Source organism: Siniperca chuatsi, linkage group LG1 (assembly GCF_020085105.1).
Source record: "Siniperca chuatsi isolate FFG_IHB_CAS linkage group LG1, ASM2008510v1, whole genome shotgun sequence".
NCBI lineage: Eukaryota > Metazoa > Chordata > Actinopteri > Centrarchiformes > Sinipercidae > Siniperca > Siniperca chuatsi.
In genome coordinates, this window is record NC_058042.1 from 10,638,048 (window position 1) to 10,662,133 (window position 24,086).

At 39.3% G+C, this 24,086-nt stretch overlaps 1 protein-coding gene and 1 long non-coding RNA gene across 6 annotated transcripts in view; one reads left to right on the plus strand and one right to left on the minus strand.

The window, feature by feature from the left end:
* The window catches only part of LOC122874494, a 44,677-nt gene extending 37,871 nt beyond the window's left edge, over window positions 1-6,806 (plus strand). The window contains exons 5-6 of one of the 3 annotated variants that reach the window (XR_006377622.1): window positions 5,366-5,446; window positions 5,888-6,806. This is a non-coding gene — a long non-coding RNA (uncharacterized LOC122874494). The other 2 variants (XR_006377621.1, XR_006377620.1) reach the window with 2 other exon arrangements.
* nhsb (Nance-Horan syndrome b (congenital cataracts and dental anomalies)) overlaps window positions 1-18,532 on the minus strand; it is a 54,965-nt gene extending 36,433 nt beyond the window's left edge. For all 3 annotated transcript variants that reach the window (XM_044192396.1, XM_044192387.1, XM_044192377.1), the window contains exon 1: window positions 17,918-18,532. In XM_044192396.1, coding sequence (XP_044048331.1) covers window positions 17,918-18,197 — 280 coding nt within the window. In that variant the 5' untranslated portion in view covers window positions 18,198-18,532. The remainder of the gene's footprint in view (window positions 1-17,917) is intronic.
* Window positions 18,533-24,086: the final 5,554 nt, after the last annotated feature.

Here is a 24,086-nt window from a genome sequence, read left to right on the forward strand (position 1 = left end):
TGACTGTACTATAATGAGCAGTTGAAGAGTGGAGAAAATGTATAATGCATTATCTCCCCTTTTATCCTGAGGATGAGAGGAGGGCCAGTTTCACTGGGACATCCAAGTGTTGGTCATGGATTTGTGCATCTGTGTGTTTGTCTGAGTGTGTCGTACAAGCGTTTGTGTGTACGTACATGCGTGTAGATTTTTTGTATGAAATCTTTTATACATCTTTGTACAGAGAAGAAAGCATCTGGCCTCCTCTTGTAAGAGATCTCACCTTTTGAAACAAAAGACATCAGAAAGAAAAAGTGACTAACTGGTAAATAAATAAGCAGAACATCACCCATCTAGACAGAATTTTAGTTTTCGCGATATTGAAATGTTCTTAAATTTCTCTTAGAGCCTCAGCAGTGTGCATGGTACAGGCACTAAAATGCCAACGCTATATTAACATGCATAAGCCGTTTACCATATGTGATAATGAGCGATGTGATTGTGTGAGATCAGTGCTATCAGGGCTGTGACCACGCTACAACGATAAACATCAGATGGCGTAAATGCGCTGCACAAAGGTTCAGCTGGGGCTGTATCATTCTCAGGATCACTGCTTCTGATCCACTGCAAACCATATGGCTCCACTTCACTTTAACACGCATGGATTAAAGGTCTGGTTTGCCCAGCCACGGACACTTGATTTGAATCTGTCAGTATCACTGTATGTGCAGCTCTGTTTATTTTATTCTGGAATATGGCAAGCTTTTAATTAAAATTTGGAAATTTCTAGTCAGTGTTGCCACATTTGACTGACACCAAATAACCCAATCAGAGCCTCAAGACCGCCCCGTCATAAAAATAGCTAAATTTTTTGCTTTGTTATCTGAGAGGGGTTTTTGTCTGTCTAACATATGTATTTATGAAAAAATAAATTCAAGGGTGGTATGATAAGGGAGATAAGGAATTTGGCCCCTCAGAGCCTCGCTGATATGTTCAGTGGCTGAATTCAAGTGCAAGAAGAAAAATAAAGTGTTCAAGTCTTCTGTTTTATTAGTAGGCTATTTTGTATATTATTGTTATTAGTATAGATGCACCCAAAGTCATGATTACTATTGAAAACCTCCACCAATGTTTCATTAAACAATAAAAGTCTCCTTTTATCACAATTATGACTTTTAAACTGAACACAATTTAAAGAATAAACTTTCACCCTATTTGTAATCAACTGAAATGATATTTGTTTTTGTGTGTCATCAGTCCTCTGTTATCGTGTGTTGATCGGTTGAGCTCAGTGCCCTGTCAGTCTCTATACTATTTGGAGAGAGGAGGTGTCGGTTCTTTGGAATATAGCATATGACTTTTAATTGGAGGAAACCGCCCAAATGGTACAAAACGTAGCTCAAATGATCACGTTCCGCTCAATCAAATAAAAAGTAGCCCAATTTAAGGAAAACTGGCCAATCTGGCAACAATGTTTGTACAACGATATATAAGCCTCCACAACGATATATAAGCATTTTCGGATCTGATGCCCCCTATTGGCAAACAACACCATTTGACAGTACCTTCCAAAATTGTTTTCTGATATGACACTGCTATGGTTAATGTTTGATTAGGTCGTTTTAGGCACAAAAACTAGTTAAGGTTACTTGGTTGAGGTTATCTTGGTTAAAAGAAATGTTAACTGTCGGTAGGAAATGGGTCTATATGGCTCTAAAACAATATCACCCTATTTCCTACTTTGGCCCCAACAAACAAGAGTCATAATAAAATTGCTTTTTGATAACTTTATCACACTTTATGCAATTATATTTGTATTTATCCTTGTATTATTGTTTTATTGTAAATGGCATGATTCTTTGCTTTTAATGTAAATCACTTTGCGTTACATTTTAGGCACGAATTGTACTGTAGAAATAAAGTCTATTATAATTATTATTCTTATGGCCACTACAGGTCTTTGTTGCCTGAATGTAAACATATATTGTTACATGCTGTCTTTTTCTTGGGAGGACAGTCTCCTCCAAACGTCACTTAAAGGTCCAGTGTGTAACACTTAGGAGGAGCTATTGGCAGAAATGGAAGTATGTTTTCATTAGTGTATAATCACCTGAAAATAAGAATTGTTGTGTCATTACCTTAGAATAAGCCATTTATATCTATAGGTCCCCTTCCACGGAGGTCGCCATGTTGCACTGCCATGTTTCTACAGTAGCCCAGAACAGACAAACCAAATACTGGCACCAGTATAGGGCCGTTCGTGTTTTTTTGCAAGTTTCGCCACCACCATAGTTTCTCCTACATGCTTGGAAGGGGAGGGTGAGGCGAGCGGTATTCAAATCATTGCAAACTGCAATTTCACCTCTAGATGCCACTATATCCTACACACTGCACCTTTAAATTTGGTCTAGATTAACGTTTTCCCTGATTTGAGCAAATACAAAATAAAAACTCAACTAAAATAAAATACATTTATTGACATATGGTTAGTGTGTCTTGGATATTTGGCAAGTGCAATTAACATCCTTCGATTTTTTTCTTTCCTAATGTTGATCAGTTGCCTTTACACATTTTTACTGTAGATGCATCAATTGACAATTATTTTGAATGCATTATGCAAGGCACTTTGAATTGCCTTTGTGTATGAAATGTGCTATACTGTACAAATAAATATGCCCTAGTAATAAGCATATTTAGCAGCACATTTAGTTGCGTAATGTCCATATCTGGAAAACAACTGTACAGAAAAATTGAACCATATGCCAATTTACTGTGATTAATTTTAGATTATGCTGAAGGTGACACAGAGGAGCTCCGAGTGGTGAAGAAGTCCTCAGATGTTAGATATTAACTGATTAAGCACTGATACAAGGGGAAATAATAGGGATTGTGACTTTAATATGTTAGGCTATTAATCTGCTATCACATGTCATCTGTAGGGACTTGGCCTCAGTGGAGTAATCTGCTGGGTAAAGCACACACACACAATAGTGCTGGGAAGTCCCCAGTAAGTCACATAATCGGTTAATTGTAATTTCTTGCTACTGTAATTATTCGACTGTGTGGTGATAATTACAAGATCATAGAATGGGAGCAGAATCTGTCAGGATACTGTAATTATTTTACACATGTTGTATCTGAAGTATTAGTACTGTATAATATTGGATAAACAACTTTTTTCCCCTTCTCTCCTCTCCTCGGATATAATTCCCCCAATTTTTTTGTTGTGGCAGCAGTCGGTCTGATGGTTGGTCCACCACTTTGGTCCAGACATAAATATCTTAACAAATGTTGGATGGATTGTCATGAAATTTGGTACAGATATTCACAGTGCCCAGAGGATGAATCCTAATGACTTTGGTGATCTCCTGACTTTTCCTCTAGTGCCACCAACAGGTCAAAGCTTTCACTTATCTACAGAAATATCTCAGTTTTCACTGAATGGATTGGCATCAAATTTTGAACACACTCATGGTTCCCAGACGATGAATCCTAATGACTTTGGTGATCCCTCAACTTTTCCTCTAGTGCCACCACCAGTTTAACATTGGGGTTTTGAGTGAAATTTCTTGACAACTATTAGATGAATTGCCATGAAATGTGGTTCAAACTTTCATGTTCCGCTCATGATGAATTGTAATAACTTTGGTGATTCTTTAACTTTTCATCTAACGCTTTCAGATACCTGCAAATTGAGATTTCCTCAGCTGTACTTTGTGTTTAGTGCTAACTAGCTAAAGTTAGCATGCTACACACTAGCATGCTACACACTACACTAAGATGGTGAACATGGTAAACATTCCATCTGCTAAACATCAATATCATGTTAACATTGTCAATGTAAGCAAGTTAGCATTTAGCTCAAAGCACCCTTGTGCCTAAGTACAACCTCACAGAGCTGGTAGCATGGCTAGACTCTTTGTCTTTTTACTGTACAGCTCAAGATTTTCATCCAGTTAATAATTTCCCCCCCTTATATCCTCTCCTGAGCCCTTTCCCTCCTCTCCCCTGTAACAGCTGTGGTTGCCTGCAGCGTTAGCTAACGCATCTCTGGCCTGTCATCCAGAAGTACATTAGCGCGCTCATCAAGCAGGACACAGTACATACAACACGCATGCATAGACTACACACAGTACATACTCACACTCTTATATCTTATACTGTCACTTCTCACTGCATCCTTTGTGTGGCTCAGGTATGGACATCCTAGTAGGAGAGGTTCCTAAAAAGGGAGTACCTGTTTGTGAAGGAAAATAGGTTGTAGTTGTGAGGAGTGTGTGTGTGTGTGTGTGTGTGTGTGTGTACATATATATATATGCTTGTGTTTGTGTGTGATGTAGAAGAAAGTGGTTGGCTTTTGTAGACTCACTGATACAATTGATAGTGACAGATATATGGCTAATTAGTGCAGCCTTGGCTCGGCTGTCCTCACCTCTCACCAGCCCGCTGTGAAATTGGATTAATTTACCTCGCCTTAATACACTGTATCAGCCACGGAATTCAACCAATAGCAAGTTTCTTTAATGAGCACAGATTTGTTTCTAATTTGGAAAGAAGCATGTTAAAATTTTGTTTAATATACAATGTGTGTTCACATACTTTAATGTTGTTGAAAACTGTACCGCTTTATGCACTGGCTCTCTCTCACACACAAATGCCTGCACAATATGGTGAGCATGTTGACTTTTCAAGGCAGGGGTTGCTAGTAGTCCAATTAGGTTGGCTCTTCTTTACCCCGTGCTAAGGTTCTTACAAAGACAATCTGTTCTAAGGAACTCCTTAAGAGCAGCTCAGTCCTTAAAACAAGCAGCAGACAACCTCTCCTAAGCTTTTTCTGACTCCATCTGTTTCCATCTTATGCTGAGAGTTTACTAAGTCCATCCAGAAGCTCTTCCGTTGAAAAGCATTTCAACCGTCCATGCATTGCCCCTAAATCCCCAGTTGATACTCATAATCTCTGCTGTCCATATTCTGAACCCTGCTCAAGCACATGGTCACAACATTATTGATATAATTGGCTTCCCATTCTATTTTTGTCATCTGCTGATACCAGACTACAACAACTGACAGCTCGGGTCATTCCAGCTATACGGTAGTATTAACAGCCCTGCTGAGCCAATGGAGAAATAACCACATCTCCAAAAACTTCCATTATACCTGCATTTAACAAATCTGGCATAAAGAAACAGAGATAATAAGGTTTAAGTTCAAGGAGGGGTTAAAAAGGACTTTGTTTAAAAATTAGTGTGTCTTATGTTTAGATGAGCACTTTTGTGCTCCCTCATCATTAACTCCATTTTCCACATATTCTTATTTTCTTCAGTCTCTTCTCCATTTCGTTTTTTTAATCTCTGTATGTTTTTACATGACTTCTCTTTGCCAACAGCACCCCTGCGGAGTACAAAAACGACCATCTGTGAGAGCCTCTGTGTGGAACTTTCTTGTGATGCTGAGAGGAAATCACTAAGTGAGTCAGGGAATGAGGGGTAGAGAGAAAGAGAATAAAAGAGAAAGTGTCTTTGTCTGTCTGTCTGTCTATCATCCATCCATCCATCCATCCATCCATCCATCTGTTAACTGTTATAAATCTCAATTCATACATGACCTACTTTTTATACAGAAAAAGATAACTGAAAGAAATATGTAGAATGCTATGTGATTTTTCAGTTGAAGTTAATTATGCACAGTATCATCTTTTTGCTGTATGGAGTTTGGTTTAAAGTTAAGTGTGTACAGACAGTCACATTAAAAGTGATTAGCCATCAATGACTTTAATTTAAATTTTAAAGCCCCTAATAATGTATAAATCACAAGTTATTTAATGTCCATGACTAAATAGGTTTGTAAAAAAAACATCCTTAGGAGCTATTTATTAAGAGTTAAAGTTCTACTTAACCCCCCGTTTTAGGTTGAACATGGATGGAACATGCATTCTCTTCATCCTGGAACAACTCCCCCACTTTATTGTAGCCAATAAAGGACCTATTTACATTGTTACACTAGATACTGTATGTTTCCTTTCCACTGTCTCTTGTTGCTAAGGAGTAGTGACTCTGTTAATGTACCATTTCCTAAAGAACCGACAACATCTGTATCCTTCTGACAGCCTCTATTTTTCTGAGAGCAGTGACTTTACAGTCTATTGAAGTCTAGTGTTACGTAATACTACACAAGGTAAAAAGTTACTCATTGGTACTTGTGGAATTACAGCACTGAACTTTATGCTAAATGCTGGAGTCACTATATTACAGAGATGTCCACTCAGTGTGCAGACACTGACGGACACACACATACACACACACTGACCCAGAGAGATTGCTGAGTATGTGCATTTTTTTGGTCCCCAGTCATCTGTCAAAGGTTTTTGGGGGAATGGTGTTGATGATGGGGTCTCCAGACAGAGATGACAGCAGTTCAGGACAGTTCAGTTTAGCATGTCACAGGAGGCTGACACACAAATGTGCACACACACACACATCAGAGAGGCATTTATGCATGGACAGACATATTGGATACACACACAGAAACAAACAAAAAGGAACAACACACTGAGCTGCAGTGTCAAGTTTTACCAGGAAACAGAACTGTAATGCAACAAGGTTGTCACTGTCTATTTTTTGTATATCTGTTACAGTATACACAGGTTGTTTGTAACCAGCACCTGATTCTGTCATGTTAAAGTAGCCTACATTTATCACCATCTCAAGATTATGAGCACAATTTAGGTTATTACTTATAATAATCATGTAATGAAGTGTTACGTTTTCAGATCCCCTGAAAGTCAGGTGCTCCATTACACATAACCAATCATAATGTTTTAATTTGCAACATGCATCTATATCACCAAAGCAAAGGTTAAAGGAACAATTCGACATTTTGGGTAATACACTTATTCGCTTTCTTGCAGAGAATTAGATGAGAAGATTGGTACCACTCTGATGCTACATCCAGGAGACAATTATCTTAGCTTAGCATAAACACTGGAAAGAGGGAATAAAAGAGAAAGTGTGTTTGTCTCGCCTGGCTCTGTCCATTAAGCACGGCGAAAGAAAAAAGTCAGCTCCATTGTGTTGGGGAAATGGCGAAAGTCTCAGTGGCAGAATTCTTGATGAATAAAACCAAAACTATCCACTGCATTCTGCTAACAGTGAATGTAAATGTTATTTGGATGAACCCTTTAACCTTTTCTAAAAAAAAGAACATAATCCTGTTAGTGTTGTAGTTATAATTTGTTAAAGCAAATTCATGTGCAGAAATCACAAAAGTTGTAGTTAATCAAGGTTAAATATGGTTGTTGCGTTTTGCCTTTTTATATTAGCAGTCTAATCTCTCTCTAGGATCCAAAACTTAGTAGAAAGTGTAAACCTTAAGTTGACTTGTGTTTCTTATTCTACAGTATGTACACACAACTCCTCGTGTACATGAAAGCATGTAGATGTCACTCATACAAAATAAACTCGCTTAAAATAATATTTAAACTAAAAAAAATACTCCAATGCCGCCCTTTGTCTGTATATTCTGAAAGTAGACAACAGTCGAAAAACTGTGTGGCTTCACTCTGTGCGAGCAACTAACTACCTTAAAGTGCTCCTTAAATGACTTAAAATGGACAGTCTGTCTTAAAGAGACATGGATGTATTTAAATAAAATATAACTGTTATTACTCAATAGTTGACCTGCATTAAACATTATTCATATATTAAGAATAGAAGTAATTATGATGAAATATCAACATAATAATAAATGAATATGCAAAATATGAATACATAGACTTTTTTTGTTACTACCTATGTATACATGTCAGTGTATTTTACCACACATTTTACAGCTGTTAGCAACTATTTGCTTTAGTCTGTGCTTTATACAGCCAATATTTTCTCCTTGAAGATATGAGCCAAAGTTTGGGGTAGTTTTCTTTATTTTTGGCATTGCTACTCAGCTATAGCAGAACTACAACAACATGAAAAAGCCAGAGGCCAGCTTGCACAGACGAGGAATGATCTCCAGAAAGCGAGCATGCCAGCCATCCAGCCGGCCGAGTGCTGTGATGTACAGACCAAGAAGTTCTGCATGCATGTTTTATTACAGGCTGCAACAGCAACAGAGACAGGGGCACTTAAAGCAGAATTTCAAATGATAACATGAGACACAGAAAGAAGAGTTCAGCGGGTTGTGTGTGTGTGTGTGTGTGTGTAAGTGTAAGTGTTATGTTAAGTTTGTGTGAGGTGGTATGTGAGTGTTTACCTGCTGGTATGGGAAGGCTGATCTGAAAGCATGTCAACTTTCTATGCGTGTGTGTGTGTTACTGTATATGAGGCAGTGGAATCACTTTAGAGAAAATTAACATAGAGGTAATTGGGCCATGAGAACAGAAAACGTGCAATGATGATTTTTACTCTCCATGACTTAAGAGACTCTGAGGAGCTGAATGAAATAAACTGTGTGTTTGTGTAAGTCAAGCAGAGCTGCAGCTGGGTGCTCTGTTGTCTTGTGCTCATAATAATAACAAAGTGTGTACGACAGTGTAAGTTTACATCCCTGCGCACGCAATGTCACCACAACCCTCTCTCGTGACCCCCCCACATGTCATGCCCACATGTTTCTGTGGTAACATAAGTGGACATATGCTGGCCATATGCTTTGATTTAGCTGTGGTAGTTGTCGTGTTTATCTCTTATTTTCTTTCACACAAACATAAACACAACAAAAAGAGACACCAGTGAAAGACAGACAGAGATAGAAGGGGAGATTGCCTGAGCTCTATTCTTCTTGATCAAAATGTAATAAAAATAATAATTTAAAAAATGATAATGATGATAATGATTTAAGTCCTCCCTTCCCTGAGCCTTTCCACTACTACCTTCATCCTCTTTATTTGAACTACTATCTTCACTGATGATGGAAATGTTAGTCTGGGATTTTTGTCTCAACATTTACTCTTGTATACAAAAATTATCAGATCGATTGAGCTGTGTTAGTGCAATCATTTAATCACATTAAATGAGGACATTCATTCTCACCAGAGGATGAACCATGTTCACTTGGATACTCCCATGCATGTATTAAACGTTACGTTACGTAACGAGGTAGCTCACCTGTTAGAGCGAGTGCCCCATGTAGGAGGCCCTCTGCTGCATATCACCCCCCACTCTCTCTCTCTCCTACATTTCCTGTCTCTCTTCAGCTGTTCCTATCAGATAAAGGCAAGAAGCCCAAAAAAAAACAATCTTTGAAAAAAAATTGTTTTTCTTTAGCCTCACTTTCAGGCCAAAATGCACAAATAATATCTCAAAATCTAATGATGATTATTGTCATTAAAGTTGCACAGAATAGTCATGCTTTCAAGGGGATAAACTTTTTTGAGCATTATGTTTTAGGCCCACTATTGGTAAGAATCAAAGGTACCTGTAGCGACTGTCAGTCGCTGTTGGGCCATGGCTGAGAGTCTGTGGCATAGCATGAGAGCTACTCAGCCTTGCAGCCAATTTGTCACTCTCGGTATAATGCAACGAAAAAAATTCCCTGTTGCCCAAAAAGCATTTTGGGCATGACGTTTTTATGGGCATGACGTCATCCCATTGTGAAGTCTATGGGCCGAGTGGTACTGAGCGGGCGGGGCCAGGGAGAGAAACACTAATGCACACATGCAGTGGGCTGCACAACATTGGAAACAAACCTGGAAACACGAAAACATTTTTAGCTCATGTGCTGGGTGAGCACTTTTCAAGTGAGTGGGCACCATTTTGAAGTCCGGTATCCACTTGTTATTATACGTCCATGGTCTGTGGCCGTCCATCACCTGTAGTTTATAGTTTGTAACTTGTAGTTTCTCTAGCGACACCATCAGGTCAAACTTTCAATTTCTGTCCAAATACCTGTAAAACTAGTGACATTTCTATCAACCTCAGCTGTACTTTGTGTTTAGCACTAATTAGCAAATGTTGTGAATATGGTAAACATTACCTGTTAAACAGCAGCATGTTAGCATGCTGACATTAGCATTTAGGTAAAGGCACTGCAACCTCACAGAGCTGCTAACATGTCTGTAGACTCTGTGTTGTTTGAATATATGAGGTGGACATGTTCAAACTAAAAGCGGGTGTAGCTCTTTAATGTTCTTGTCAGCATTTTCTATTGCCATCTTGATATTTTTTTTACCCTTTTCAGAATTTTATTTTTTCCTCTCCTTTCAAATCAGAAGCCCTATACTACCATAGCCCTCCCTTATCTTTCTCTGTCTCTCTCCCTTTCACTCTGTAATCAAACTTTCTTCCTCCTTTCCTCTCAGGCTTGTAAGTGTCTGGGTGGAAATCAAAGTGCATTAAACATTAAATATGCTGTCAAGAGGCAGAAGTCTCTCCATGCTGATGATGATGGGGAAAGTAGGGCAGTGAGGGAAGAGGTATGGATGGAGAGGAGGAGGAGGAGGAGGAGAATGGACACAGATATGCAAAGATAGAGGGAAAGACAGATGGGGGCAGAGACAGAGACATTGAAGAAGCCGTAAGAGAGACACAAGAGCCTGTAAATCATCACACATATTGGATTCTGAAAACATCTTAATTGATGCGCTTGGTGTGAGGTGTGTGTCTGTGGTTAGGTGTGAGACAGACAAGATGTGCCTGGACAGAGTGTATCCTAACCTGCCTCGTGTGGTTGAAATCAGATCCCTGAACCACACAGAGAAACACACACTGAACAGATTAAGCCTGTTCGCCAGTTGCACAGTATAAAGTTGGTAAATATGTCTCTAGTTCTCTTTTTACTGTAGGAGTTTTTGTGTGTTTGCGAGTGAAAAAGAAACCCACATATACTTCCAGACCACTGAGGCTCACACACTGTACTGTTAGCTCTCAGTCTCTCTCTATCCTTCTCTCTTCTCATTTTGTCCATAACAAACTGTTTCAAAAATATGTGTACTACAGAATTGATGCTCGTTGTACTACAAAAAATAGCGAGTAAAACATATGATGAGAGAGAGAGAGAGAGAGAGTTTGACTCAGCTGAAAGGTTAAAGCAGGCCTCCCTCACTCTCCTGTTACTATGCAGACTAGTGAGATAGAGCAGTCCCCCGCTGCCACAGGCCATACTCTCTCAAATTCAAATTCAAAGTTAAATTTGCTTTAATGGCATGCCAGGAAGAAACCAGTGTTGCCAGAGCAGTACAATATATTTGCTACAGACCAATATTTTCACATTAAAATCCCTTCCACCTTGTGTGTGAGTGTGTGTTCACTGCCAGGAAAGTTGGTGTATGCTGTGTGTTTCTACTGATTCTGCTCCTGAACCCAAACCTGTCACCCTACACTGAGTGTTAGCAGAGTTTCATACGGTATAATATAGAGTTATTTTTGTGTCTTTATTTTACAATCAAAAAATAGGTTTGAGAGCGAAACTATCCACACTCACAAATTTGTGATTAAAAGTGCCATCCAAAAGTTTTGTTTGCAAATCCAAAAGTTTTGTTTGCGAATCCAAACATTTTTGACTAAAATTCACAAATATCCGAATCCAGAGTTATTTTCCTAGGCATAATGAACACGCATTAGAGCCACGGGACTGCGCCGCCCTGTTGAGAGGCAGCATTAAAGGAAACACTAGTGCACTTGCTCTGCAGAGAGACAGAAGCTATGCGGAAGATCTGGGTAATTTTATACCCAGAAGTCAAATGTTTTTGGCTTCATGCGCCACTGAGAAACCAACGCTGGAGCAAGTTCTCTTTATACATCAATGGTAGGGACGAGGTCGGGGTGGATGAATGGGTCAAACAAACACAGGACTTTCACCCAGGAGACCGCTGTTCGTGTCCTGTGTGAAACCAAAAGTCAGCATTGACTTATTTTAACTTACGTAACATATTTAACTTACATCATACACATAACGTAACTTAACTTACATACTTACATACGTAACTTAACTGACATAACTAGCGTATTTACCTACCGGCCGGTTAAGAGGTGTGCGGAGTCAGCAGTCAATGGCGGTATAAAACAGAACAGTCAATAAAGTTTTTCAAAAATTGTGAATCACCGCAACCACGAAAGGTCCTTGAGCATACAGTCATACTGTAAATGTGCACAAAAAATACTAGGCTGATGGGTCCAGTATTATGCGAGATTAGCTGCGGACAGATACACACACGGCCAAATGCATGATCCCCTCCAGGCTTACGCCTGATGGAGATAATTATCAACAAGCTCTAAGCAGCTTTTTAGCCTCTTTTAGCTGACTGTTTTGATTCTACTGTCCAAAAAATGTCTTATTTCCAGCAGCAGCAAAAAGCTCTGATAAACCCTCTCTGTACACAAGTTGTTAGTCAAGAAGTAGGCGTGTAACTGCTCCTAAAAGTGCCAATAAAACCAAATTTGTTTTGTGTGTGCCCTGCAGACAGTGGTCCCATCTTTCAATCTTACTCCTGGTCTTGGGATCATGCAAGCAGCATGCTTTTTTTTTTTCAGACTGAACATGAAACACATTTGACCAGTGGTGGTTTTACAGTCCATATTCATTTGTTTCAAACAGCCAATACACAGATTGTACGGATGTTAGCCAGCAACTTTATATGGACAATACTTCTGAGATGCTGCAGTCTCTGGACCCAGCTGCTGTTGGTCAGGTACAAAAAAGTAGCTGCTTATTAAACCACAGGGACTTACTGTAAGTACACAGTGGTGATCCCCTGACTTTTCCTCTAGCGCCACCATGAGGTGGATATTTTGTTTTTTATTTAACTATCTCGACAGCTATTGGATGGATTGCCTTGAAATTTTGTCCAGACATTTATGTCCCCAAGAGGATGAATTGTACGAACTTTGATCCGCTGACCTTTCATATACTGCCATCATTAGATCAAAATTTGTCCAATATTGGTTTATGAGCAAAACTACCTTCCCATCAGCCTCAGCAGTGTTTAATGTTAATTAGCAAATGTTTAACATCAGCATGTTAGCATTTTCATTGTGAGCATGTTAGCATGCTGATGTTTGGATTTAGCTCAAGGCACCACTGTGCCAAAGTACAGGCTCACAGAGCTGCTAGCATGGGTGTAGACGCTTAGTCTTGTTTTTCCCTGCCGCCATTGTTTTAACTAAGCTGAGCTAATGCCGCGTTCATGTCATATTGTACAGACTGTAATTACTGCTGCTGCGGTAAGGACTCAGCCATGGTGCATAGGGTGCGCGCTCTATCAGGTGAGCCCCTGGACTTCATTGGTGAGTCTGATGAAGAGCAGTTGTGCTCGAAACATCACTGTGGTGCAATAAATAAGCTGACATCGGAGCCCTGCAGTGTGCGAGCTGTTTATTTGTCTATTCACCGACTTCTTTGGAGACGTCACATATTCAACAAGACTTATTTTATAATATGATGTGTAATATAATGTCGTTTTTATTTGGTATATCAAATTTGAGAAATAATTGGTGAACTATACAAGTCTTTCTTCGTCTTTTTTGGCCGCTCCAAGCACCAGTACCCTAACTGCATGAATAGACGCGCGTGAAAATCCAAACGCTGGCTGGCTTGACCGGGTTTCCACAAGCGGCGGCTCACTTGACCGGAGTCAAAAAGCAATCTACATGCACCTGTTCAAACACTGCTATTACTATGACGGCATTGATTTTCTGTTTTGTCGTAGGTTAGTATACAGCTGGAAAGGAGGGCTCATTTCAGGGCACACTTTTTGAAGAGTGCCCTTTAAAATCAGCAGATAGACTAATGCTTTAACTTTACAAAATTCATACAACTGCTTATATACAAGGTGAAAAATTCCTAAGGCTACTAATTCAACGATAGGTTTTTAGATGTTTGTTGTATTATAGCTGTCTATTTACAGTCTTATTATGGTGTGGCTCATTAGAAGAAATATCCATTATTGTACCACAATAACATAATCCAGATAATAATTTTTAACATCCTTACGAGACTGCACTATTTATTTCACTCATGCATCTTGTCCATCATTACTGCATGTCTTCCTGTACAGTATTTTTGTACTGTGCATTTGGCTGCTTTCTACTCAGCCATTATATTGTATTTATTCACATGATACACGTTCCCCCTTTTATATATATATATATACTAGACATATTCTCTGTTTGTATGTAAAGGGTTGTCTAGTTTGTTTTTGTTAATATCTCTGCGATATATATTTGAAATACACCAGCATATGTTTATGCCAGTAGTCAGATGGCTTTCTGCTGTTGTCTTTTCAGTGTCGTAAAGTGCAACTTTTAACAATAGGTGATGGTCACTTTTTTAATGCTGCTATTTCTTTGAATCCTCATGGTGTGTCAGATACCTCAGTCTCTAGTATCTTAGTATCTCAAACTAACTCGAATTTTACCCATGTCTCAGTTGGACAAGTGGTGTGAGTGCCTTGGTGGTGACTGGGGAGAATCATAACATATAAGCATTGCACTGAACTCCTTTTGCCTTTGCTTTCTGAAACATTACATAGTTAGACATTGGCTTCAGTCAGTGGCTGGTATGCCAAGACCTCTACATCAAAGATGGCACCCTGAGCTCTGGGAAACTACAACTCAGATTCCTTTCTACCCTCTGACATCCTACAAACTAAACAATTAATGAGAATCAATCAACAATGAAAACAATCATCAGCTCCAGCCCTGAAGAAAGTTATACAGTCAAAATCCAGATATCATATCAATATGTGATATGGGATCCCACTGCATGTTTGGTTAAGTGTTAGGTTAAAAAAATGACTGGTTGCCAGGTATCATAAAATAAATGATAATTTCCCTTTAAAGTAGCAGTAAACCTTTGAATTGGAAGAATCACATATATTTCTCTGCACCACTGCAGTATAGTTTGGGACAGCATTTGTTTAATTCAAGACAGACATAGTGGAATGACAGGGCAGAGTACATGAAATGAAACAAGCTTAAAGTTGTACTATAGTTGACTTTTTGACAGTTAAGGCCATGTGTCAATGGATAGCTACTACTGTATTGCTACCACTGCTAGAGCTAACAGATGACTACTAGAACAGACTATTTGAACAAGTTTTGATAAATGTCCAACACAACACATTGTTTTCCATGAATGTGACAGACACAAAGTGTCTCAACACCATCTGAACACTGCCTACTGCCATGTTCAGGATCAATCCAAGTTTTCTCCATATTGACTGCCTTGAATCTTGATACACTCTACAAGTGAAGAGAGGAAACTCTGTTGTCACTGACATTCAATCTCAGTCTGTGTGTAGAGAGATTCTGAGACACAGAGATATTCTGCTCATCAGAGTTATTGCTGCCATTTGAGAGCAAAAGAGAAGATAAAGCTGAATAAAAATAGCAAAACTTTGGTGGGCATCCAAGTATGAGCATTGGTCCACAGAGAACTCAAGCTCTCCCTGCAACCAAGCTGAAGTCCAATGCAGACAGTATTTTCTCAATTTTCCCAGTCATTTTGCATGAATTAAATATCTAATGACCAAAAATAGAGATGAAGAATGAATAACGATCCCAGATGTTGACTTGACAAATGATTTTACTGGAAACTTGACAGACAAGAATAAATGTGAAGTGCCAAGATTCACTGTAAAAAAGCAAACAATACACAACACATCCAAACAATGGTAGCATGTCTGTAAAGGCACATATAGACTGTGTTTGTATATCACACTGTGCGAGCTAGGTCTTATAAAGTCTTGGTGACAATCTGTGTCAGACTGTATGATCAATTTTGAGAAATGTCAGATTGTGTGATGGATATTTGGTGAATCATACTGTTACAATCTAAATAGAACAAAAAACGGATGCAAGCAGACATGTCATTGCATCATCCATTTGCTAAGCTTTTGCCATATAGCACTGGCACTTCTATGCATCAAAAAACTCAAAAGAGGAAGAGGAGAAGATTGTGAAGCCAGTTGCAGCATGCGAGAAGAGGGTAACATAAAATTTCTATTTTAGATATGGGGGTTTGTGGTAAATTTTTAGCAGTAGCATTAAGCTAGCTTGCCCATGTATTCTGGATAATTTTAAACTGTATTGTGGTTGGTGTGTCTGTGGACATGGGTCGTAGCAGCAGTCACATTGTGAGAATTTGGTTCTAAATTTCTGACACTGCCCGAGTTTTGATGCAGGTCAACAATGCTTTAAATTGGCCAATGGTGGACGTGTCTAATGGCATGATCTAAGACCACCTAATGATTGAAAACCAAAGATTTCACCATGTTTCTTTCAGGAGTGTCAACTTTTGTCTGGGACAGCCCACAGTCACGCAGTGGAAAGGTTGTTTGACTGGAATCATATTTAGATGCCTGGAAGGGTAAAACTACAGCATTTCACAAGAAAGAAGCAAAGATTAGAGACAATTTTATAAAACAAACGTGTATGTATTAGAATTTTTTTTTTTTCTAATTTAAAAAAGAAGATTTATCTCACGGTCTAGAGTAAAACACTCACTCACTGGGTCTTTATTGACTGCATGAGCTCACTATGGCATTCTTGGATTTGAGATTCACAAAACTCTTGGAAAAGCAAAGAGCACAATCCACTCAACAAATCAATATTTCAGGGTTTTCTGGGCACAACAGGTGTAATAGACTGGTAGGATTCTGGGTTTAGCGTTGCTGTCAAGGAGTTTAGAATAGTGAGACGTGAGTGTGCTGTGGTGAGTTTGTGTGGAGAGACTTTTGGAGTGTTGTAGCCTCCTGTACAAGGACTTCAACACAGAAATATAAATGTCTGTCCCTTTCTGCTGGACAAAATGAAAACAATCTTTCTCACACACTTTAATTCCAAGAGAGTGCATAGTCCTCGACATCAGAGCCACATTCATCCAGATCCACAGCAAAGAGCAAACAGAGCAATACAGTAAGACTGATTTGTGTAATAAAGACATCCTCATTGACACATATGCTCCGATGTGTGTGTGGATGTATGTGTGTGTAGATGTGGGGTAAATCTAAAGAGGGAGTTCATGAGCCTACAGTAGCTTTAGGCCCTAAAATGCTATTTATTGTCCCAGATTATGATAACCTACAGCAGTGAAGACTCCCACTGCACAGAATTGGACTAAAATCACTGAACGGATCGTCTAAAATAAAAAGTCTTATACTGAAGTGACTGGAGAAGACATAAATATGTAGCTGTACAGAACGCGCTGTTACATTGAATCGCAGTCTCTCATTGATGCCAATCAGGCTTATTTTTATGTGATCCGTCCACAGCAACTATAGCGACAGCTGAATTCTAGTCATGATCAGTTCATATTTACCCTGCAACATGGACATCTGGATTCATTATTGATGCTGTGTTGGTGCCGCTGCATGGGGAAAGGGTGGGTTTGGCGCACGGGGAGTCGCCTGTGAAAACCCCAACACACACACACACACACACACACACCTCAAAACCCGTTTTAACAGAAACTCGACCCTGAACTTCATATATTCACATCCTGAATGAACGAGGCGGCCCTTTTTGTGGCCCCGAAAACCCCGCCTGAACATGCTTCAGGTGTGCGTGCGCTACCCGCAGTAACGAGACTGCGATGCTGAGCCAATGCAGCGGCAACACACGCCCCTCCGCTCCGCTCCGCGCTGCCTGCCTGTAAGCACACACACACACACACACACAGAGACAGCCCCCTCGTCGACGGACACACATCCGAGTCTGGACCGCCAAATGAATGAGCAGTCAACACATCCTGCGCTGCGAAAATGCATCTCGATGTTACTGGATGGTGATTGTGCAAATGCAGCCGTGTGACACATTTCAATGGGGGGATGAGAGCGCGGCCGCGGGCGTGCGTGCAAGTGGGTAAAAATAATTTAGAGGTGGGCGCCCTTCGAAGCATGAAGGCACACATGTAGGATATGAATGAATAAAATCACACATTGCTCAGGTGTAAATCATAAGGTGATTTCTTTTTCGAGAGGGGGGTAGGCTACATACACTTGTGGTCTACTTACGCACTGCCTCCTTTTTAGGGTCTAGGGCACTGGCAGTCTGCTGTATCTGGCCTATTTTGTTCTGGAGGACCCAGACCCGCTGGTTGGTGGTAATGATGTTGTTTTCCAGCTCCTGAAATAAGGAGCAGGCGTGCCGGGCCAGGTCGGACAGCTGTCGCAAGGTCCGGGACAGAACCACGTTACTGATGGCACACAGGTCCTCGAAAAGCAGACCTTCATCGTTGGGGATCTGGTGCCTGCAAAGAAGCTGCGGCTCCACAATCCTTTTGGCGAATGGCATTTTGCACGCCAGAAATAATAGGAGTTGTAAGCCAAATGTAAATTCCCACTGCCTAGGAGAAAAGGGGAAAAGGGGGAAACAGACAACATCCAAATATATAAATCCACGAGAAACCCGATGAGGTTCAGGCCGACCGCGCGCTATCCCCGGGCGTCAATCCAAAGTTCCCAGATTCTCCTTGAGATCCTCCATCCTGCTGCTGGTTTCTGGGGATCACTCACACTCCCGCTCACACACGCACACACATGCACACACATGCAGGACACAGCTAAGCTCAGGTCAGTGGTGTGAGGATGCGTGTTGAGTCTGCGATCATGGGTTTCCTCCGTGCAGCGTCAAGCTAGCCAGAACAAAAAGGAAACACCGCTCAAACATTTCAAAATAAGAACCCTAGGTCAAGTACAATTCTAAATAATGATGCAGGAGAGGTCTACAAAATTGATAGAAAATACACAAGGCATAGGCGTTGACAAAACATAAAACAACAACATAGAGCACATCTTGAAATTGCCCTTTTTTAAATACACAAATATTATTTCATATGCAGTCTGCACACCTTAAGCTTTTATTTTTTAGGTCTGTCCTTTCTTTTCCGGTCATATTGTGGTTATTTTTTGGGTGATTTATGCAGCCTGGCTCTGTGGCCTGAACAGTGTGCAGGCTGAGAGGATGAGACTGAGGTAAAACCCGGAGATGTGGACGTGTGTGGACAGGGAACACTCATGAAAATCAACCTACAGCTACAAGTCTCTCATCATGTCAGGACATCCTGACAGAGGAGCATTTTATAACAAGATAAGAATTTGTTCAGACTTTGCTATTTGACCCTGATGATGTTCATTCTAATTCATTTTTAATATCAAACTTTTGTACATGATACACCAACCCCTGGACCAATGGAGGTTCAGTACTGCACTCAATAGCTGATCTATGGATATAATTTCAAAGGAGCAGACAGCCAAGCTCAACTTCAACTTAAGAATTTCAGGTAGTTAATAATGAAATCTCCACTGTATCACAAAAAATCTATAGGATTTAACTAGCCAGTGTGATCTGGATGCTGTAATGTTTCTGAAGGCTTTCACTAATGAACTTGTTATCAGCATGTAACCCAAATGTTCTGTCATGTTCAGATCTTCTTTACCAGCACAAAAAAAACCCACATTGTTTTATCACCTTAATACCTCATGAATTTTACTAATCTTATTAGAATTGCTTTTAAACATCATTTTGAACTAATATCATGTTTAAAAAGTCTGCTATGAAAAATTATGTTTGACCCCAGCTGTAAAACACTGTTAAATACAATGGATTATTATATGCTATATGTCTGTGATTGGTGCTGACAGTACTTTCTACACAGTACTACTCCCAACTCCCAAATCACAAATAATAACAGTTTGCTCATGAGAGGGAGTTTGGCCTATTTAACCTCAAATGTATGTAACATCACTATGTAGGATAATAGAGGCCTACTGTACATTTCTTTGTCTGTGAGTGACTTTGTGGCAAACAAAAGGAATAGATATTTGTTCATGCATAGCCCATATGACATATAATACATGAAATATTTCCTAATTTGGCATAATAACAATGGTTTATGGTCATTTCTGTAATTCTGTCACTTTCATCAAACGTGCAAGCTCAGGTTGTGGCAAAGGGAAGGGTTACTACTTCACATATTGTCATATATTTTTATAAGGTCAGAAGAAGGAAGACAAGGAAGTGAATGTTTCATAAGGCTTTCACCAATTAATCCATTATCAGCATTTTATTTTTTAATCCATGGATTCAAAATTAATTCATATATGTAATGACCTGAAAATCCTGCACTGTTGAAAGACCACGTTTATGGTAAACACCAGATATCTCTTCTTTATGCATTGTTACTTTCCCACTCCCATGATTCATCTGAAAGTAGAAGACCAACTCAGAGTAATTACACTGAAGAAGAAATAACAAAGACAGAATGGACTTTTGATTGCAGTCTTTACCCCATGCAAGTATAATTTCAATCCAAATATCCCAGACTGGTGCATTAAATGTGGAGGAAAGAGGGGCATTATATCACTGTTCATGGGAATGTCCTGTTATCAAAGATTGTATGAAGTAAGTGGTATTCTGTTTTACTCGCATTGATTACTATGATCTTACTTAGCAATGGTATATTTTTTGTTTTGTTGTTTTATTAAAAAGCAATACAGGACAAAACAAAATGTAATGCAACACATTACAGTATAAAAAAGCAGAATATAATGCAATGCGCACTTCACTGTACTGTATGTATCCTCCTGGTCAAACACTGAGACTCTGTAAACTTCTCTGAAAAGTTCACCTACAGCAGGAGCCTATACTGTAGCTGAACGATGTCCAGTGAACAGATTTTTTTGCTGAATGTGAGTTTCCAGGATGCTAAGCCTGGCTGTTGTGTGTTTCATTCACAGTGATTAGCCTATAGCCTCTAGGCTCAGTCTGTATATAGACATGTTCGCACTAAACTTGCTGTTGCAGCAAATTTGAGGCAGCACATATTGACAGTCACCTATCATGGGCCTCATTCTGAGCTTCCAAGAAGACAAGCCGGCTACAAATTGTAAAATGCATTTGCAATTTGCATCCAAGCAAACAATAAAACACACAGTGATAATTTATAATAAACATTTCATTTGTACAACTTTTCCACTCTCTATCCCCTTTATTATGAATGTGAGACATGGTGATCATTGCTTTAAATTCTATGAATTTGATTCGATCTAATGAGACTATTTAGCCTATGTGTTGCCAGGGAACATTTTCCTCAGTGTCCTGACTGTGTGAGAGTTCACAGACATGCAAGCCTCAGATCTACATAGGGAAAGTCAACTCACTCTGAGCTCAGAACTGGTCGAAAGTAAGTACATTTACTCAAGTACAAGTACAATTTTGAGGTACTTGTACTTTAGTAGTGTAGTCAAAATGTCTGCTGTGAAAAAGGCCTATAGGAAGAACTAAACCATCAGAATAGGGAGGGAGATGTCAATCAAGTGCAGTTTGCACACGCAGTCCTGAGAAGGTCTAATTAGGAAATATATCATATTATATATTTAAAAATGCAACCACAAAGGGGGCACAAGCCAGTGTCTTCTTGTGCCAGTCCCAAGTCTGGATAAATGCAGAGGGTTGTGTCAGGAAGGGCATCCGACGTAAAATACATGCCAAATTAAAAATGCGAATCGTGAGTGGTGATTGGTGCAGATTTCAATGGGCATGTAGGTGAAGGGAACAGAGGTGATGAGAATGTGATGGGCAGGTCTTCAGGACAGGAACGCAGAAGGACAGATGGTGGTAGACTTTGCAAAGAGGATGGAAATGGCTGTAGTGAACACTTTCTTCCAGAAGAGGCAGGAACATAGAGTGACATATAAGAGCGGAGGTAGAAGCACTCAGGTGGACTACATCTTGTGTAGACGTTGTAACCTGAAAGAGACCAGTGACTGTAGTGGTAGGGGAGAGTGTAGCCAGATAACACAGGATTGTAGTGTGTAAAATGTCTCTGGTGGTGAGGAAGATGAAGAGGACAAAGGCAGAGCAGAGGACGAAGTGGTGGAAGTTGAAAAAGGAAGAATGTCGTGTAGTCTTCAGGAGGGAGCTGAGACAGACTCTGGGTGGTCAGGAAGTGCTCCCAGATGACTGGACCACTACAGCTACTGTGATCAGGGAGACAGGTAGGAGGGTACTCGGTGTGTATATACAGAGAAAGAGGTTAGCTAAGAAGAAGTGGGACACTGAGAGGACTGAAGAGAGTAGACAGGAGTACAGGGAGATGCAGCGTAAGGTGAAGGTAGAGGTGGCAAAGGCCAAACAAAGAGCATATGAGGACTTGTATGCTAGGTTGGACACGAGGGAGAGGTGGATTTGTACAGGTTGGCCAGACAAAGAGATAGAGATGGGAAGGATGTGCAACAGGTTAAATTGATTAAAGATAAGGATGGAAATGTATTGACAGGTGCCAGGAGTGTGATGGGAAGATGGAAGGAGTACTTTGAAGAGTTGATGAATGAGGAAAATGAAAGGGAACGAAGAGTAGAAGAGGTGACTGGTGTGGAGCAGGAAGTAGCAAAGATTAGCAAGAGTTCTCTACCTCATTGCATTCTAAAACTCCAGTGACTTTGCACACTTGTCTAATGTCTATAGGTAGTATGTTATCCTATGTTTAAATTTCGGTATATTTTGTCCTAGTGTATTCTTTATATTGTGTATTCTATATCTATCTATCTATCTATCTATCTATCTATCTATCTATCTATCTATCTATCTATCTATCTATCTATCTATCTATCTATCTATCTATCTATCTATCTATCTATCTATCTATCTATCTATCTATCTATCTATCTATCTATCTATCTATCATATTGTATACGTATGGCTTTTTACTGAAAAAATGTATTCAGAAAAATGTCCCCTGTGATATATTAAATTGGAATCACAATAAGAAGGGATCACTTCACAGCTGGACAGGAGGAACAATTACAGCAACCAATAAAGTTTTTATGGGCATGTAAGTATTGTTTAACAGTACCACAGACTTGAAAAATTGTGAACCTATCCTTTAATGATCATGACAATACCAACTATTTCCACAGGAAGGCACTGTTGTATCAAGTTAATGCTCCAGGGGATACAAAACAGGTGCATTGCCTTTGAGTGTACTTGCTGCTCTGATAGAAACATGATCAATTAGGATAGTGGCACTCCAAAAGCACACATAAATAAATAGATAAAATCCAAAAACAAGCCTTCATCTGAGCACTAATGTCAACCTAAGAAATAAAATGGTGAACTGAGGCCAGAGATGTCTTGTGCTGATCTTATGTTGCTGCTGTGGATAAAATAACAATTCTGATTCATTTTTTTGTTTTTATTTTACTGATGTTTTAGTTGATTATTGATTGACTTTTAACACAGAAAGAGGGAGAGAGTATTAAATCATCTTTTCATGTTGGTAATAAATCTTAACAATTAACCTTCATGGCTGATTTCTTATCAGCATTTAGAGCCTAACAGTGCTTGACTTGCATTTTATCTGCTGCTGGAAAATCCACCACCACCAGTTAAGAAGGTTGGATGATCATCGAATGCTGTTGTTTCGTGTTTCCTTGACATTTTTCTCAAAGGATCATGTTTGTTTAAGAAATGACTCTTGGAGAAGATCAGTATAAAAACATAAGACCCCAACTACATATGAGCAAAACCTTTTTTTTTTTTTTTAATTTTTTGGTGCTCTGATTATATTTTAGTTCTATTAATAACAGTGTTAATAATGACTTAATATATACTGAACCTTTCAAAAACAAACAATAACAATTAAATAAATTCCATGACATAAAAGAGAAAACCAGATTAAATAATTAAAAAGAATTACCATCAGTTAAGCAAAAGCCATAAAACAAAGATGAGTTTTAAGAAGAGATTTAAAAAAGAAGATACATGTCTTATATTCAAAAGGAACAGTCAATGGAAACAATTTCTTCCATGTTTTGGTCATCATTTAATATGTATTTATATACTGTAAGGTGTATTTATTGTAATTTGTACATTGGTTGCTTTCTTGCTCGCAACAGCAGGATTTTAATTTTATGCCAAAATATCATGTATCATGTTGACAGGCTGATAGCCAACAGAGAGAGACCCTTATCAAAAGAACTTATCCACTCTCTAACTGTACACCTTTTGAAAGAGATTATGTGATGATTTTGCAACTGATAATGTATCAAAGTATAACACAGACTCCCCCCATTGTAAAGAAAGCCCAGTGACATTCACTGTTAATCTGAAACATCCTATCTGTAAATGAAAACTCAGATACACCCTCAGTTATGGCTCTACTGTCCAAAGGCCAAGGCAGCA